At 37.7% G+C, this 15296-nt stretch overlaps 1 protein-coding gene across 3 annotated transcripts in view; it reads left to right on the top strand.

The window, feature by feature from the left end:
* The window catches only part of RABGAP1L (RAB GTPase activating protein 1 like), a 689539-nt gene that overhangs the window by 67836 nt on the left and 606407 nt on the right, over positions 1 to 15296 (top strand). For all 3 annotated transcript variants that reach the window (XM_082612933.1, XM_082612934.1, XM_082612935.1), the window contains exons 4-5: positions 7766 to 7976; positions 11122 to 11296. In XM_082612933.1, the coding sequence (XP_082469059.1) occupies positions 7766 to 7976; positions 11122 to 11296 (386 nt within the window). The remainder of the gene's footprint in view (positions 1 to 7765; positions 7977 to 11121; positions 11297 to 15296) is intronic.

Genomic DNA, 15296 nt, shown 5'->3' with positions numbered 1-15296 from the left:
CTTTAAGAAGGAAATAATGAGAATATTTTTGTGATTGTCAGTGTAGGAAAAACCAAATCATAAAGGAAAAGCTACTTGCATTTTAATACATAAAAGCTTAAATCTGAATGAGAAAAGTACCATAATAAATATGGCTAAATGAGGCTCAGAGAAGATATTTGCCATGTGTTGGGGGTCCCCAAAAGTGCCCCTAGTTTAATGATTCATTATAAAGACTCGTAGGTTTCAGTGTATATTCATATTCATGGCTAGATTTAAGTTCACGGGGACTTTATATGTGTGTGTTTGTGTGTGTGTGTACACAAGATTGGAAATAAGCCTTACAAAATATTAATTTTTGTAGTTTTTGATTGAGGGAACATGAGAGATTATATTTTTCATTGTGCTTTTCTTTATCCTTTGAATTTCTTAAATCCCTAGCCTTCCCCCCAAACCCAAAGCATACTGATATCAACATTCCTATAGTTATTTTTTTGGTTAATAGATTAATCAAAAGGAAGAAATACCTTTATCTTCTCATGTATTGATAGCTCTGATGGGTTACTGGAATCAGTTGTCCTTTGCAATGGCCTAGATAATATTCTTATTTCTGAGCATATTTGATAGGGACCATGTATAATGTACTTTTGTGTTTTCAACACCCATTATATTAAATACATTAAAAAATGTATCTTTCCCTGAAGATCTCAGTGGATAAGAATTTCCACTTTGCTTTACAAGTAAGTTTTTAAAAAGCATTCTTTTCTTGTTATATATTGTTTCTTTTCATTTTCAATGAAAAGACATATGTTTTGTGTTCTCCCCAAAATTAATATATTGAAATCCTAGCCCCCAAGGTGATGGTATTAGGACGTCGGGCCTTTGGGAGGTGATTAGGTCATGAGGGCAAAGCCCTCATAATTAGGATTATGTCCTTCTAAAACAGACTCCAGAGAGCTAGCTTGTGCCTTCTGCCATGTGAGGACACAGTGAAAAGATGCTGTCTAGAAAGTGAGCTCTCATGAGGCACCAAATCTTCCAGAGCCTCAGTCTTGGACTTCCTAGCATCCAGAGCTGTGAGAAATAAATGTCTGTTGTTTATAAGCCACCCATGTGGTATTTTGTTATATAGCAGCCTGAAAGAACTATGAGAAGACATTTCAGCTGCCTCTTCGTAGTTGCAGTTTTTGTTAACAGAATTGTCGTGGTCGATTAAAATGACACATAACTTCAAAGGTAAGGGACTGTCTGGAAAGTATCTAGATTTAAATGGGCTAAAGTGAATATTAAAGATATATAATTTGCCAGTGATAAAATTAGATAGATAAGGGCTTTTGTTTAAACATCATGATAACTTGTTGGTTTTTGTCATTTGGTGATCGTATATCCTGGCTACTTGGATTCACCTCTACAGGGAATCTACTAATTTACTGTAATGTACTAAAATACTGTGTGGATACGTAGATGAGTCTTCTCTCTCATGCTCTTTGTTATTCTTTGCATCTTTCTGCTAAGGAAGGGATGATGGAATTCAAAAGTATGACTTGAATAGGACTGAATTTATATTTAGGAGGATATGAATTTCTTACATCGATGTGTGATTTTACGAGATCTAAAAGTGTTGCCTTGCTAAAAATATTTTGCTATTTGCCTGCTTAACTTAAGATTTCCACTAGTCATGAGTTTTGTCTACATGAAAGCTACAGTTATGATACATTTAGTTGTGGATGAGATAGGATCTAAGTGGTACCCAGAGATGATGTGTGTTTGCCATTAATTGGTTGCTAAAAGGACCACTAGCTCTAAAAAATTTCATTTATTTACTGATTAATTCATTTGGCATATATTGAGTGTCTAGTCTTTTAGACACTTGTTATAAGTGCTGGGAATAAAAATAGAACAGTTCCTTCCCTTGAAGAGCTGGTACTCTATAATTAAGGGCAGAATAAACTTCATTTTGATTTTAATTCATTCTATTTTAGACCTTTCATAGAGGCTAAGACATGATATCTGTAGTTCAGACCTAGATTTGAATCCAGGCTCTGCCTGTGGCTTGGGCAAGTTATTCAACTTCTCTAATGATCAGTTATCTCATCTGTAAAATAGGGATAAAATAGAACCCGTTTTATAGGGATTTAGAAGTTTAAATGATACCATCCATATAAAGTATTTTGTAAAATGCCTGGCACAAAGTAAGTACCAAATAAAATGTTTTTCATCATCAATAGTTTTGGAAATCTTGAACCTCAGAGTAAAATCACATACAGTTTTAGGTCAAAGCCCAGTAATTATAACATATCACTTTAAATGGGCATGGGGGGACTTCCCTGGTAGTCCAGTGGTTAAGACTTCATGCTTCCACTGCAGGGGGCATGGTTTGATCCCTGGTCAGGGAACCAAGATCTGGCATAGCGTGTGGCTTGGCCAAAAAAAAAACAAAAACAAAGGGCATGGGGCAGGGTGTAGGCCCTTTACCTCCATTGACATACCTAACCCTTCTCTATCATTTCTGATGAGAAATCTGCAGTCATTTGAATCACTTATTGTTCCCTTATTTGTAACATGCTGTTTGTCTACTTTCAATATTTTTTTCAATATTTTTGTTTTCCAGCAGTTTGATTATATGGGTGTGGTTTTCTTTGAATTTATCTTTCTTGGTGTTCACTGAGATTCTTGAATCTGTAAATTTATATCTTTTATGAAATTTAGGAAGTTTTCAGACATTTTTTAGAAAATTTTTTTGTGCATAGTCTTTTTCTGTTCCCATGACTCAGACAACAAAACTATTAGATATTTTCATATTGTCCTGCAATTTCTAAGGCTCTTTTCATTGTTTTCCAATCTTTTTCTTTTCTCCCTTCTTTAGATTAGAAAATTTCTGTTGATCTGTATTCCAGTTTACTGGCTCACTGTTCTGTTATCTCCTTTCTTTTGAGCCCATCCAGTGAATTTTTAATTTTAGATATTCTATTTTTCTGGTCTTAAATTCACCTTTTTACATTTTCTGTTCCTCTGCCACGGATTTTAATATTTTCACTCATTCCAGGTTTGTTCACCTTTATGTCATAGAGCATGGTTATAATACCAATTGTAAAGTCTTTGATAATTCCCGCAACTGCATCATTTTGGGATTGGTATCTGTTGATTGCTTTTCCCTTGACAATTGGTCACCTTTTTCTATTTTTGTTTTTTGTTTTTGTTTTTTTTGTTAGTTGAGTAACTGAATTGTTTTCCAGACTTTCTGAAACTTACGTTTTGAGATTCTGTTTCCAGATACAGTCCTCTGAAGAATGTTGATTTTGTTTTATTTTAGCAGGCAGTCCACTTGGTTACATCCAGACTGCAAGTTCTCTCTTGCTTTCTGGTTCCAAAGTCAGTCAATTCCAAAACCTTTGCTATGCTTCTTTGGTCTGTTCCACACATGTATAGCATGGTGGTGAAACCAAGACTTGTGTTAGTTCATACACAAAATTAGGGGATTACCTTCTCCAACTCTCCTCCTCAGGATTTCCCCCATACTCTCTGGCTTCTTGGGGCCCATTTTCCTTCTTCTCTTGCGTAGAAAGACAGGTTTCTCACTTCAGGACAGAGTGGTGAGAGAAAAGAAAGAAAATAGCAGAGGTTTCCTTTTCCTTTTTGAACCACAAGAGCCAAGCCCCTTTGTTTGCATGTTCTAACCACTGAGAGGTTCCTTTTCTTCGAGTTGCATATGCTACAGCACTCCATCCTTTCCCCCCAGCCCTACTTCCCACGTAGTGGTGCAGCTCCAACACTGGGGCTGGCCTTGTGATAGAACTGGGAGAGAAAAAAGAGAGAGAGGAAAAAAAAAAGTTATAATTCCCCAAACGTTCTCTGGTTTACAGGGACTCTTTTTTTCTGTCCTTTGGCCAGAAAAATTGGATTTCTCTCACAGTTTTGTTGCTCACTGCACAGTTCTGCAACTTGGGCTGCCCTTAGGTCAAATGTGGGATGTAAAGGATGAAAAAATGTAAAAGGGAATTCAGTACTATACTGGTAGTTCTTCAAGTTTTGACCTCTCTTCAATCTGTCTGCTGTTACTTGCATTAAAAAAAAAAAAAATCTGGGCTTCCCTGATGGAGCAGTGGTTGAACGTCCGCCTGCCGATGCAGGGGACACGGGTTCGTGCCCTGGTCCGGGAAGATCCCACATGCCGCGGAGCGGCTTGGCCCGTGAGTCATGGCCGCTGAGCCTGCGCGTCTGGAGCCTGTGTTCCGCAACGGGAGAGGCCCCAACAGTGAGAGGCCCGCGTACCGCAAAAAAAAAAAAAACACAATCCTGGGCTTACCTGGTGGCGCAGTGGTTAAGAATCCGCCTGCCAATGCAGGGGACACGGGTTCGAGCCCTGGTCCTGGAAGATCCCACATGCCACGGAGCGACTAAGCCCGGGCACCACAACTACTGAGCCTGCACTCTAGAGCCCGTGAGCCACAACTACTGAGCCTGTGAGCCACAACTACTGAAGCCCACACGCCTAGAACCTGTGCTCCGCAGCAAGAGAAGCCACCTCCATGAAAAGGCAGTGCACCACAATGAAGAGTAGCCCCTGCTCGCTGCAGCTAGAGAAAACCTGCGCACAGCAACAAAGACCCAATGCAGCCAAAAATAAATAAAATAAATTAAAAAAAATAAAAACAACAACAACAACAAAAACAATCCTAAGGTAGTTACTTTTTATATTCTGCCAAGTGTTTCCAGTTAATACATAGACGCTATAGCAGACTTGTTACTTCAGTTTGACTGGTTCAGTTTGAGGATCTTCAGTTCTGCTAGTTTTTGCTTCAAGTATTTTGAAGCTCTGGTATTAGGGACATAGCCACTTTTTAAATTATGTTTTCCTTATAAATTGACCCTTTTATTTTTTATTTATTTATTTTTTTGAAGTGCATTTACTCTTTTTTTTTTTTTTGACAGTTTTGCTTTATTTATTTATTTATTTATGGCTGTGTTGGGTCTTCGTTTCTGTGCGAGGGCTTTCTCTAGTTGTGGCAAGCGGGGGCCACTCTTCATCGCGGTGCGCGGGCCTCTCACTGTCGCGGCCTGTCTTGTTGCGGAGCACAGGCTCCAGACGCGCAGGCTCAGTAGCCGTGGCTCACGGGCCCAGTTGCTCTGCGGCATGTGGGATCTTCTCGGACCAGGGCTCAAACCCGTGTCGCCTGCATTGGCAGGCGGACTCTCAACCACTGCGCCACCAGGGAAGCCCAAATTGGCCCTTTTATAATTGTGAGATGTCTCTTTTTCTCCTGTTACTATTTGTTGTTTTGAAGTCTGATTTTTCTGATATTAATATAGCCATTCTGGTTTTCTTATAATTAGTGTTTGTGTGGTATATCTATTTATTTCCTCCCTCCATCCCTTCCTCCCCCCCTCCCTCCCTTTCTTTCATCTTTCTTTTTTTGGCATTTTATTTTATTTAGTTATTTATTTTTATAAATAAATAAATAAATATTTTGGCCGTGTTGGGTCTTCGTTGCTGCACGGAGGCTTTCTCTAGTTGCAGTGAGCGGGGGCTACTCTTCGTTGTGGTGCCCTGGCTTCTCATGGCGGTGGCTTCTCCTGTTGCGGAGCACAGCCTCTAGGCCCACGGGGTTCAGTAGTTGTGGCATGCAGGCTCAGTAGTTGTGGCTCATGGACTCCAGAGCGCAGGCTCAGTAGTTGTGGTGCACGGGCTTAGTTGCTCCACGGCATGTGAGATGTTCCCAGACCAGGGCTTGACCCATGTCCCCTGCATTGGCAGGCAGATTCTTAACTACTGTGGCACCAGGGAAGTCCCTCTTTCTTTCATCTTTATGGAAGATTTTGGTGGCTTCAGTGTGGAGAATAAATTGGAGGAAAGAAAGACTGGAGGTTACTGCTGTAGTAATTTGGGTAATGACTATGGGGCCAAAGAAAAGTGGGATGGATTCAAGAGTTATTCAAGGCATGAATAGTTGAGTGGACATCTAATGAATTCAATTTTGGACATACTGATTAATAAGATTTCCAAATGGGGATGACCAGCAGTCTGCTGTATTTTAAAGAAATTAAACGGCAAGGAAAAAGTCGTTCCCTCATATTTATAACTTTTGGTGCTCTTCAGTTTCCCTCTAGTATCATTTTTCTTTATCCCAGGGATCTTCTTTAATATTCTTGTTTTCTTATGCAAATTAGAATTAGTTTTTATGTCCACCCAGGGAATATTTCATTTCAGATCTTGCATGTTTTAGCTCTAGAATTTCTTTTGGTTCTTTTTTCTGTCTACCATGTTTCTCCTTCTTTTGTTAGGTGTTTTTCTTTAATTATCATATTTATAATAGTTACTTTAACGGTCTTGTCTACAATTTTGTCATCTGTCTTTTTTGGATCCATATATGTATTGTTTTTGTATTTGGGGTATACAGAGTTTCATGAATCTGTGAGCTACACAGATTTTGTAAAACATTTATTTCTTCAGAAAGCTTTTTCCCCACCTTTTCCTCTTTTGTAGGATTCCAATTACACATACGTTAGACCATTTGAACTACTTGATCTACCATGTTCATTAGTCACCAAAGCATAGTTTTACCATACGATCTTGCAAATAATTGTTTTTGCATAAGTACTTGCTAAATTAACAAAAATACATATATGTATATATGTATATTCTAAACATGTTTGTATTTGGCCTTAAAATGTATTTGTAGTTTTTTATATGTCCCTTTTGAAATATATACATTGAACTGATTCAAAAGGGGGAAAAACATGTTTCAGTGATTGACGAACATGGTAGATGAAGTACTTCATTTGAATAGCTTTAGTTTTTCAATAGAAAAAAAGTGGTGAAGGGTACATGATTTAGTATAATATTTGGGAGCTGGAGTGGGGAGGTTGGGAATGGCTTTTGTGAATTATTTATTAATATCCTGTAAGTGTAATCCTGGTAATGAGAATTAGAGCATGTCACAAGGATCTAGTTTGGGTGATCTAGTTTGGGTGAGACTTAATTTTGTACAGCGTGGATGTGGGTAGCAGGAAGAGTTGGAGAGTAGCTGAATGTGGGTTTTTAGGTGGGGATGGGGAGAGTGGCAGAGGGGAAGCTTTATGCTACCTGATATATGCAGATAAATACTCTCTAACCACAGTTGGGACTTTGCTACATGCATGCTGTGCTTAGAATTAAAGTGGATTTTTTTTTAAAGAATTGGGGGAAGCAATCATAGGATAATTCATCAAAATAATTATTTTGAGGAAAAATTTTTCATTGAAATACTTACATATTTTATAGAAGCCAGCAAGCTAGGAAGGAGAAAAATGAGTTGAATTTGTTGGTATTAGTATGAGATGGAACATTTTAACATTGTTGACTTTTGCTGAGGAATTTAGGCTGATTAATAAATTTGGTGCTATGCAGGATCTTTACCAGAGACACTTTTAACTGATTTTAGTTTTGTTTAATTCTCATTAGTTTCAGGATAATTCACACTGTCTTTAGTGTAGTCTTTTCTCCTTATTGTTTTATATCATTTGAACTCCATATTTTTGATTTTTTAAAATACAAAGCTTAGAAATTTTTTTTCTTTTCCTCTAAAGAAGTCATAGCTAAGTAAGGTAATACTTTGAGGGATCTGAAGTACAAAATCGCCAGTTCCAGAACTCTAAGTTAAGATGTAGGATAAACATTAAAAGAAATGAAAACACAGAGAGACCTAAATTTTATTTGCAATTTTTCATTTGTTTTTGGGCAATAGGTGAAATTATACTGTGAAGTTTTATATTAACTTTTGAGTGTTTCTTATTTTTTTTTCTTCAGAAATTTCTACACCCAGACCATCTTCTCCAAGTGGAATACCTGAAGAAGATAGTGTTTTATTTAACAAACTGACCTATTTAGGATGTATGAAGGTTTCTTCCCCACGTAATGAAGTGGAGGCTTTACGGGCAATGGCAACTATGAAATCTTCCAGTCAGCACCCCTTTCCTGTTACTCTGTATGTGCCAAATGTTCCGGAAGGTTCTGTGAGGTAAGCTCTAATCCTTTATTACCCCCTTAGACATGTGTGAAGTTTTTTTGGGTAGTGGTGATGATATTTTATCATAAGTGAGGCCTTGGACTTACTCTGAATTCACTTTTACTCTGTAGCCATGCAAAGTAAACATGTTCAGGTTTAGACTGTATTCCTTATTTGCAAGGGGCATTTGTAAAATTTGCTTAGAATACTATAAATGCAACTATAACTGTAAAAATACCTATGATTTGTGTTTCACCTTGTCATGTAGCAGTGGTTCAAAAAACTAGTGATCCCTAGATTTCAAGCTCTTTACGTCAGATTGGAAAGAAGCAAAATGGCTTTTTCTCACATGCTTCACTAGGAATAATATTTAATGTCATCTGAACCTTGAATTTCTTTAAATGTAAATCAGATAACTGTTATTTTCCTACATTCAGCCCTCCAGTAGCCTCCAATCACACTTGTGATTATATTTGAAATTCTTACCGTGTCTGGCCCTGATGATCTGCTTTGACCTGATCTTCTGCCCTTCTCCCCTCTCTTCCCTCCCTCCTTTGCTCTCTCATTTCTTTCACTACATTTACTTCATTCATTCGTTCACTTCATTCATTTGCTACATTCCAGTCATAGTAGCCTCTTTGCTCTTTCTCAAACGCAGTCATGAATCCTGCCTCAGGGCATATCAGTCAGGATTCCTACCTCAGGGCTTTTGTGTAGTCTCTTTACTCTGCCTAAACAAGCTTTCCTTGGCTTTCCAGTGGCTTTTTCACTTCTCTCCGGTTTCACCTCAAGAAACCTTTTTATCAAAAGAAGGCTTCTTTTTTCTTCCTCCCTGTTTTTCTTAATAGGGTTTATTTTTTAGATCACTTTTAGGTTCACAGCAAAATTGAGCACAAAGTACAGAGATTTCCCATATCCCAGATGTGCATCCCCCCACCTCCCCCAAACACACCTCTCACCATCAACATCCTCTTCGACGTGGTACATTTGTTACAAATTTTTAATTTATTTTTAAATTATTTATTTATTTATTTATTTTTGGCTGCGTTGGGTCTTAGTTGCAGCACATGGGGTCTTTCGTTGCAGCACTTGGGCTCTTTGTTGCAGTGCGCAGGCTCTCTAGTTGTGGTGCACGGACTCTAGAGTGCGTGGGCTCTGTAGTTGTGGTGCGTGAACTCCAGAGTGCACACATGGGCTTTGTAGTTGCGGCGCGCTGGCTTAGTTGCCCCATGGCATGTGGGATCTTAGTTCCTGGACCAGGGATCGAACCCATGTCCCCTGCATTGGAAGGTGGATTCTTAACCACTGGACCACCAGAGAAGTCCCCACATTTGTTACAGTTGATGAACCTACATTGACATAATTTTCCAAAGTCCATAGTTTACCTTAGGGTTCACTCTTGGTGGTGTACATTCTGTGGGTTTGGACAAATATATAACGACATGTATCCACCAGTAGAGTATCATACAGAGTACTTTCACTGTTTGAAAATTCCTGCCTTCTGCCTGATCATCTGTCCCTCCCTGCAGCTGCTGTCAACCACTGATCTTTTTTACTGTCTCCATAGTTTTGCCTTTTCCAATAAATTATATAGTTGGAATCATGTAATAAGTAGCCCTTTCAGATTGGCTTCTTTTACTTAATAATAGGCATTTAAGGTTCCTACATGTCTTTTTGTGGCTTGATAGCTCATTTCTTTTTAGTGCTGAATAATATGCTATTGTCTGGGTGTACCACAGTTTATTTTTCCATTTGCCTATGGAAGGCCATTCTGATTGCATCCAAGTTTTGGTGATTATGAATAAAGCTTCTGTAAACATCTGTGTGCGGGATTTTGTGTAGACGTAAGTTTTTAACTCATTTGAATAAACACCAAGGAGTGTAATTGCTAGATCCTATAGTATGGGTATATTTAGTTTTGTAAGAAACTGCCAAATTGTCTAAAGAATCCTCCTTTGATCATATCATAACTATCCCTTTTTCCTCTTACTGGGCCTTTTTTCCTTCACAGAACTTCTCTTTGACTTGATATTATATATTTATTTGCCTATTTGTTTATTATCTGTCTTCCTCACTAGAATATAAGTTCCATGGGGGCAATTTATTGGTATTTTTTCCTGCTACAGCTTCTGTCTAGTACTGTCTAGAGCAGTATCAGTCCATAGCAGGTTTTTAGTAAATATTTGCTGAATGAACAAATAAATGAACCAGGTCTGGGAAATTAAGTTGAATGTGTCTTGAACCTATACTATTCTCTGAAGACTGATTTAATCTTTTCCAAACCCTTTCTGATTTGCCTCATTCTCTGAAGTTTAGAATGTGAGAAAAGTTCTGAGTACCAAAATAATAGCAATATAAATTTACAAGGTTTTGGTAAAAATGCTTTGACTTTTTCAGGAAAGCGTTTTGTAGGTATATTGTTTGTATGATATCTCTTAACAGGAAAAGGCATTTTGATATTTGTATCTATTGAGTTTCAAAGTGCCAAACATACCTTAACAAAGACTTAGTGTTTTGATTTGCATCTCTATTCCTAGTAGGTCCCCCTCAGTTCTACAATTTGAGATCCTGAGGTGGTCTTGAGGTTTTGGATCAAACTAGGGCTTAGGATTTGTATAGGGAAAGTCAGAGAAATATTTGCTACTAAGTCCCACAAACTCCTTTTACCTCTTAAATTCCATTGTTAAGTTTATCTTTGGAACCACTCTGACCTTTTTTAGGGTAAGAGAAGTCTTTGTTGAACGATGAATGACCTGGACTTGGATAAACTTACAGGTGCTGCTTTAAATAGAAATTAACTCTCCAGAGATGGTCTGTGCTATTTTTTACTGGCATTCCTCTTGCCATAACAGAACAAGACTAGCATTTAGGGATGCGTGACATCGATTTTACCAGGCAGTGTATACTTGGCTTTGAAAGTAAATGAATTCGATCATAGGACACAAAAATGAAGTAATTGTCAAAAGAAGTTGAAGAATTTGTGTTTGTGTGTGTGTATAGCAAAAATATGAAGATAATTGTTTTCTTGCTTTATTAGTACCAGTTTATTTTTGTGATTTTAAGATAATTATTTTGTATGTTATTGGCATAGTAAAAGTGTTTGCCTTTGTTCTTTGATAGTTAATATTTTATCTCATTTTTCATCACTGTTCTACAGAATCATAGACCAATCCAACAACATGGAGATAGCATCTTTTCCAATTTATAAGGTGCTATTCTGTGCACGTGGACATGATGGGACAGTAGAGAGCAATTGCTTTGCATTTACAGAGAGTTCCCATGGTTCAGAAGAATTCCAGATACATGTTTTCTCCTGTGAAATTAAAGAGGCAGTAAGTATAATATGTTGTAGCAATTCGCTATTGAGATGAATTAGGGTAATATTTTCAAACTCTAATTTCACTGTCATATAATTTAGTATGTATGACCATATAGCATATTACATAAATTTGGAGTATCTTTCTGAAGAGAAAGTTAATATTTATAATGGCATAGAGCCGTATATGGAAAGCTAAATCTGCTAACTCTGTGCACTAAAGTGGTTCTCTCAGTTTAACATATGTAACAGAAAAGTCCCCCTTGATAAGCTTTCCTCCCACCCCACCATGGTAGTAATTGCTCAGACTTAGAAAGGAAGAATATTTTTGCCCCTCTTTTATTGTTTTGCCTAAGTTGGTTGGTCTATGTGACTTTAAAAAATGTCTGTAACAATACCTGTTTCTCTGCTGGGCCTTTCACTTAGATACTGCAGTAAGATTGTTTCAGAGATGTCTGTGGTTTTCACTGGTGATCATTTATTATGTGCATTCATTCAGAGGCTGGCTTTTGCTCTATAGAACTGTTATTAATTATAAATAGAAATGCTCCCATACAGCAGGGTTGTCAACTTGTAGTCCTTTGAAGATGCCAGTGAGTTCCTCTTACCAATTATTAAATGGTAGTTTATTCTTAGACTCAGAATCAAATGGCTGTTACATACATGGAAAAATTGCCTTCTTTTCTGTATCTATTGATTTCTCCCCAAAGTAAAAATAATTTGCACTTTTAGAACTTGAGTACTTATACAACCATTTCAAAGGCATTATTAAATGGATTTGGATGGGCAAGGTCTCAGGTGTGTTTGCTTTTGGAAATATAAATTGTCAGCAGAAAATGCTGAAAGTAGCAGTTGTTCTATTTTCTCTTTACTATGAAACATAAATAAACCATTGTATTAACAGGAGTTCTGGGAGTTTATTTCTGGCCACAAGATGGGAACTCATAGAAATGTAGATTTCTGTGTGTCTGATACTAAGCGTGACGGGTATGTCAGTTGTTATTATGCCCTGGTGATTAATTTTTTTTTTTTTTTTTTTTTTTTTTGCGGTACGCGGGCCTCTCACTGTCGTGGCCTCTCCCGTTGCGGAGCACAGGCTCCGGACGCGCAGGCTCAGCGGCCACGGCCCATGGGCCCAGCCGCTCCGCGGCACGTGGGATCCTCCCTGACTGGGGCACGAACCCGTGTCCCCTGCATCGGCAGGCGGACTCTCAACCACTGCGCCACCAGGGAAGCCCTGGTGATTAATTTTTTTACACTAAAATGAACATGTACAGACATAGAAGTTCTCTGTCAGAACCATGCCTGTGCAAGAAGTTCAAATTTGTTTCTTTTTGTTTGTTTTTTATATAGTTCTGAATCTATTTCATCCCAATGTGTGTATGTATATATACCTACACACACGTGCATAATACCTATACATATACCTATACTGACTACTTGGCCAAGTGTGTGATAGGTAGAGTGAATGAGTACAAGTATGCCTGCCACATAGGAGGCAGTGGATATAAATATGTTGAAAGAATGTGTGTGTGTGTGTGTGTGTGTGTGTGTGTGTGTTTGTAAATTGGGGGGTCTATTTCTGATCCTTACAACTCCACTACAGAGGTGGGGAAGCAGATGGTAGAGTCCTGGCATTTCATGTTGGCAACCATCATTTAACATACCTGTGTGGATTCTGGATAACTGGTGCTCAACAGTAAGAAAGAGAAGTTTGAAGAATTGGAGAACCTGCTGCTTGGAGAGGCAGAAACACTGCTGTAGAAGGAAATTGAAAGGCACCTGGTTGCAAGCATTTTTCATAACTGTGATGGTATGAAACTCTCTTTTTGGATTATAGCATCCACTTGTTTATGGGGGGGATATTTGTCAATTTTGAGAGCTTTAACAGTGGTAAGCAGTGGATAAAACTGGGGGGGAATTCTCGGCCTGACCATTTTGGATATAGTATTAAATAGGATTAATTGTATTTCTGGAGAGGATATTTGGTACATTGTGGGTTGTGATAAAGTGATGTCCATTTATTATTTAATTTTTTTGAGTAAATTTTTCAAAGTGTTACATTCTGGGACATTGGTGGTAAAATTCATGTTTGAAGGAGAAATAAATGACAGTTTTCATTGAACTTTATTATGAGAGATCATTTCTATAACAACCCAGTATAAATATAGGGCTTATGCCTGGCACTGTGCTAAGCATTTACTTGATACTCATGACATTTCCATAACATAGATGGTATTTATTTAGACTAGTGACCTTATGCTCCTCTTTGCCTGGAGCAGTCCTAGTTTATGCCTGTTGTCCAAGTATATTATTAAAGCACTTCATTTTATTCTCAAAAGTGCTCTGGTGTGGCTGACAAATTTTATGGTTACCCTTTCCTTATCCAAAGGCTGAGAGAACAGATGATAAAGCTGGTTTCCTAAGGAAGTTTATGATTCTGAAGACCCATTTAATTTTCAGTCACAGCTTTCCTGTTGCTTTATTATAAAAAGTAAATATAGATTTTTACCTTTCAATTATGCTTTATAAAGGGGTTTCTCGGTCATATAGCTTGCATTCCAGCAACATTTGGGTTTTATTCATGCCTTTTATAGAATGTCTGACATCTTCCTCTCTCCCCTCAAAAAATAATTACTTGTCTTTTTGTTGCATTTACTGGTTGTCTAGTTATCTGGTTCCTGGAAGTTTCTTGTTGTGTGGTGAAGGGACAACATTAGTCCTTAGTATTTGGGTCCGTCTTAATGGACACAGAGAGTTGGCAAAGATAGCTCAGGAACAGATGACAGACATTCTTATTGCTTAAATATGTACCATGCAGCAGTGGCACTGATTTGTTTTCCACTGTTTGCAGAGTCCCTGGACAAGATTTGAAGAAGTTTGTCAGTTAAAGGCAAGAAGACATCTTCTCAAGAGGGAGTAGCAGCATGGCTGCCACTACCAGTTATCACTGTGATGTGCTCTTATTTCACCATAATATCCCACAAGCAGCAGACACCAACAGTGGTAGAGGGGAAGCCCAGTGAGGGTGATAGCTTTGTTGGACCTGTGACACAAGGATTAGGGGTTCCCACAGAAGGGTTAGGACACATTTGACTTAATGCCCTGGCTGTTCTTCTGTGGGACTCTGCTGGAGTGGATCTCAGTTATCTATGGCAAAAAGTTGGGGAATCCAGCTAGAAGTATCTTGATGCTGATGATCTTTGTACAGGGAGAACGATGTACTAGAGTTCTGCTGAAGAATTACAGACAGAGCAGAGTATCAGAAAGCACAGTGCAAAAAGCCAGCGAGGCACCTATTCTTGTTGCATCTTTATGAATATATTACACAAAACTGTTTTTAAAGATAATTAGTTGACTCTCTTTAAGAATTTATTTCTACTACTCAGTGTAACCATTTTCTTCAAAACAGATTTTGCTGTTTGTTTGTATGTTATGACATACTTACCATTACTAGCAATTCTCAGTGTTGTGTTTTAGAAGCAGGTTTTTATCAGCTGGTGTTACAGGCATTCAGAGGTATTTCATAATACCAAGGGTATCATTAGGAACATCTTTACTCTTAATGCATTGGTTTTTCTTAGGGTTGCTGGTACACTACTATATAAAAGAAAACCTAATTTCTTGTATGAGAAAATATTATTGCTAAACATATATTTATTGAGATGGTATTTTAGCAAAATACCTTATTTTGGAAATTAATTTGGAAGTTATATTGTTTTTCTCAAATCGATTTTTGTAATTTAAAAAATTCTTGTATGATTGCCTCTTGTTTTAGCTCCTTTCAATTAGTAATATATTTGAGCAAGTTGTTTTTAAAATTTTAACACATATTTTTCTGGGTATCTTTTATAGGATAGCTTTTCTACATTTACTTTTTTGGGTGAACATTTTCTTGATAAATGTGTTTAAAAGAGTTGCTCCTTTTTCACCAATATTAGTGAAAAGGCTTTATCTTAGAAGAGTTTGCTGTTATTTTATTTATTTATATTTTTTGCGGTACGCGGGCCTCTCAC

The sequence above is a fragment of the Mesoplodon mirus genome (genome assembly GCF_964341445.2).
Source record: "Mesoplodon mirus genome assembly, chromosome: 3".
NCBI classification, from domain to species: domain Eukaryota; kingdom Metazoa; phylum Chordata; class Mammalia; order Artiodactyla; family Ziphiidae; genus Mesoplodon; species Mesoplodon mirus.
This window is presented reverse-complemented; position numbering and strand designations above follow the sequence as displayed.